This window comes from Lathyrus oleraceus, chromosome 3 (genome assembly GCF_024323335.1).
Source record: "Lathyrus oleraceus cultivar Zhongwan6 chromosome 3, CAAS_Psat_ZW6_1.0, whole genome shotgun sequence".
In the NCBI taxonomy this organism is placed as follows: domain Eukaryota; kingdom Viridiplantae; phylum Streptophyta; class Magnoliopsida; order Fabales; family Fabaceae; genus Lathyrus; species Lathyrus oleraceus.
In genome coordinates, this window is record NC_066581.1 from 368,839,823 (window position 1) to 368,844,301 (window position 4,479).

At 28.0% G+C, this 4,479-nt stretch overlaps 1 protein-coding gene across 1 annotated transcript; it reads right to left on the bottom strand.

Moving 5' to 3' along the window:
* Positions 1-1,241: 1,241 nt before the first annotated feature.
* Positions 1,242-3,536, bottom strand: LOC127129280 (1-aminocyclopropane-1-carboxylate oxidase homolog 12). The gene is made up of 3 exons (XM_051058511.1): positions 2,960-3,536; positions 2,534-2,855; positions 1,242-1,647 (listed from the first exon to the last, which is right to left on the bottom strand). Exons 1-3 carry the CDS (start codon positions 3,496-3,498, stop codon positions 1,387-1,389), a joined length of 1,122 nt encoding a protein of 373 aa, XP_050914468.1. The 5' UTR covers positions 3,499-3,536; the 3' UTR covers positions 1,242-1,386.
* Positions 3,537-4,479: the final 943 nt, after the last annotated feature.

A 4,479-nucleotide genomic window follows, 5' to 3' on the forward strand; every position in this document is an offset into this window, starting at 1 on the left:
CTTGATTTTTGATACAGAAGTCTCAGTAGCCATTATTTAAAATACTATAATATTGTTAAAAAATTTATTGTAAATTTTAATGGATCGAGGTTAGAATCGTGAACGGGTCACATTCCCTATAGTATTTCAAGCAATCTTGAATGTCTTAGAGTTTATATGCATGAATATACAGGATAATTCAGCATATACTCGAGTTTGCACAAGATAGATGAAAACTCAAATGTAGGGAAGAGTATCAAGAATTTTAGTGAAGAGGATGTATGTTTTTGTTATATTTTTATGAATCATGAATGAAGTATTGATAGACCATATTGGTGTTGTTTTACAAGATTGCGACCCTTGATGAAATAACTTCATTTTATCAAGAGTCATAAGTTTTTACCAAATGTTACATACTTTTTAATAAAACTTACATATTGGTCACATTAATCTCGAACCAACTTAGAATATTTGTATGATATGTTAGTTGTGACATGTTCCATGGGAAAGATTTGTCTCTTGACCCTTTTAGATCTCTTTAATTTTTCATGTGTATGTCTTTCTTTTTCTAATCATTTTTAAGGTAATAATTTCGTGCCAAAATCATGTGACTTGGACATTATTTTTTTATCAAAATTTATTCCTATGATCCATGACATAATTTGTGTTGCTAATCTTTCGATAATTTTTTCCAATAGTAAAATTAACAAATGCAACTAACTGAGTTGACTCTGATGTTTGTGTTAATTACCTATAAAAAAATATCTTCTATTTATAATGTGAGGTATTCTTTGTATCAAACTATTTTCGAGAATAAATGAACATTCACTTAAAATTACAACAATTGAATAAAATATAATGTTGGTTATATAACTTTTAACTCAAATAGAAAATTATACATTGAGAAAAATTTCATTTAAACTAAACCAATACATGTTTTATGCATATATATATATATATATATATATATATATATATATATATATATATATATATATATATATATATATATATATATATATATATATATATATATATATATATATATATATATATATATATATATATATATATATATATATATATATATATATATATATATATATATATATATATTCAACAAGCTCATACAATTTGTCTCCAACACCATACTTTCTCACCATGGAGTTGGTACACAACTTTTTTCTATGTGAAAATGTAATCACTTATTTCATCTAATTTAAAAAGTGCTCCTTAAAATATTTTACAAAATATTCTAGAAATTATCAACGAGCATAGATAAGTCATTTATTTCAATCTCAAAATCTTGATACATATAAAGCATGCTTATAGCAGAAAATGAGACTTGTTATTCAAATAGATAATGACATGTTTGATGAAAATAGGAAATAAGTTGTCATGCTATACTCATAACTTGAAGGGCTCCAGAGAAGAATTCCCATCAAGGCCTTTTGCATAAAAATAATCCAAAAATTCTTTTATAGTAAAGTTTTTGTAGATCGGCGGAGTTTCTTCTGATATCAGTTCCTTAAGAGGGCCATAAATCTTTGATTCACCTTCAATTGGATCAGGAGTATTCACAAAGAAGCTTACAACAGAAATTCTCGGGCCTATGTTCTTTGATATGACTCGGTGATAAACGCTTACAAACCTGCCATTTGTGATAAGCTACAACAATATAAAATAAATTCATTAAATTGCACCACATATTAATAAAAAAGTGTAACAGTTAATGAATAAATATAAAATATAAAATTGGGTTATTCTTCTAGAAGAATCTCTTAGAATGACACCATTGTTATATTTTATAATAAATTATAATATATTTAAACTGAATAGTATGACGCAAATAAACAAGTAAGACACTAGAGTAAAACTAGCTCACAATACACCCGCAAACACAAACACCACCACCAAACCGAGACCATGGACGATAAAATTAAGTTGAACAAAATAACTATAGATCCGAAGATCCAAATATCAAATGATGGCATATATACATCAAGTTGAGAGAATCAAACTAGCCACCCAACATGCCCCTATATGCCTAAACACATAAGAAATTCTTATACCAATTCAGGAAAGAGGACGAGAAGGTTGGAAAACGAGATGGAGCTCATGAAAAGAGCATAATATGACTCACCATGTAATCAACAAAGAAGATTTTATCATAAAAGATATTATTTTTGCAAAATTCTAGATAGTCCAAATCATTACTTATCAAATTATAAAAAGACCTGACAATAAATTAGACAATAAAAATGTTTATGCATAATGAACATAAATCATGTATGAACAATGACAGAGGACGTTGGTATGCTTGATATTAGATACATAAATAGTATACTCTCCATACTTTTTACTAAAATCATTGCACGTTCAGATTGACAAACTAATTTTTCATTATAATAAAAAGAACCCTAATAGGATAAAAAAATTGAGTGTTTGGTTTTGTTGAACATATATCAGTGTCCTTTTAAATAAATAAAATTAGTAAAATTCATACGACGTTACTAGCTAACGATAAAGGATACCAACAACGAATAATACGTACTTGTAGAAGATCTCCTATGTTTACAACAAGAGCTCCATGAACTGGAGGAACATTGACCCATTGACCCTCATGAAGAACTTGAAGACCACCAATATGGTCTTGTAGAAGTAATGTGATGAAGTCAGCATCAGTGTGACTAGAAACGCCCAAAGTTAGTTCAGGTTCAGGGCATGGTGGATAGTAATGACCCTGAATAATGTGTCCTTCAGCACAATTAAAGTCTTTGAGAAATGAAGGGTTAAGTCCTAGTGCCTCTGACAACAACTCAAATATGGCGAAACCTAAATCATTAATTTTTTTGGAATACTCAATCACAATATCTCTGCAAGTATGAAATCAACTCATCAATGGTTGAAATAATTTTAATGTTGGGCCTAAAAATATAAATTTGAATATTAAGAGTCAAAGGAGTATGCATTTTCTTACCTGCATAATAATGGTATTTCTTCTGGTTTGAATGGATCAGGGGCAACAACATAACCAAATGAATCTCTCCAATTTGTAGGTTGGTCATTAAAAGGGGAAAAGTTTGAGAAATACTTAAAATTTTTATTTAAATCACGTGTATAAAACTCTCTTCTTACATCAGGATCTTGTTCGTGAAACCTACGAACTCCCTCAATCATTTCATCTAAGACAATAACGGGAATTCCATGATTAATCACTTGAAAAAATCCCCATTCATGGCATGCACTTTGAATTTCACCAATTACCTCTACCCTCCTAGTTGGGTTGTTGTGTATGTCTTTGAGATCTATAATGGGAACACTAAACTTGATGTCTCTAGTTGGGTTTTCATTGATGACAAGCTTCCCGGTATGAAAGATGCGTGGGATCTTTGACACTCCAGACTCCACCAAACCTTTGACACCTTCTTTTGAATCATCAAAAGCTTTCAGTTCAGCTATTCTCTGTGAACTGGAATTAGTGAACTCCTCTAACTGGTTTGAGTTTTCTACCACCATGTTAAGAGAGAAATGATAGCCCGCTCTTTTGCCTCTAACGTAAAATGTAGAGAAGTATAGAAATATTGTTAAGCGGGAGCATATAAATAGGACTAGACAAGAGTGAATATTAAAATAAAAAATAAGATTATAATTTATTTATTCTATTTTCAAACCAAAAACAAAAATTTGACTTTTATCCTTAATTTCCTGTTTACTTAAGTTATATATTTTAAAAGGGTAGTACTATACAATGAATCTTTAAAAGGTAACGTAAAAAAATTATATTTTAAAATAAATAAAACATATATAACATATATTTTTCTATTCTAAAACAAAACCTTCTAGATTCACTTTAGTTTTTTCTTTCCATTTTTTCGAATCTATTAAATAAAAAAGGTTCTCTATTTTTTAATTCATTTTTAAACAAAACCTTCTAGATTCACTTTAGTTTTATTTTTTCTTTTGAAATTTTTTTGAAAGATAAATTGGGCATGTCCGGTTAACATTTTACTAATTGTTTGATACATAAATTTTATGTCTCCTCGCCCTCTTTATTTTTCAGTTTTTATTAAATAATTTTCCATTACTACAAAAAATATTAGAAGCATTGTATTTTTGTAATGTTATATACTTAATATTAAAACAAAAACATAATTTATGTTATTCTATATTTTTTTTTAAAAATTAATTTATTTTTTTATATTAAAGCCGAGATAGTATTATAGTAAGTATGTCGTTTATCATTTATACATAATATATCATATCTTAAAAATATTGTTTAGTAGTCTCTTTTGTTCAACTTATTTTATTCTTATGCTTATATATATTTTTAGTCTAGAAAGCCGGTGGTCAAAATCTTACTCCTTTAGTAAATATGTAGGATTTTACAAATATGCACCCTTAAAAGTGAGCTGAATTAATGATATACTAGGTAAAGACCCACGCGATATACTATTGTAAATTAGTTTATTTATTTGTATTAAACTGTAAATATGTAAA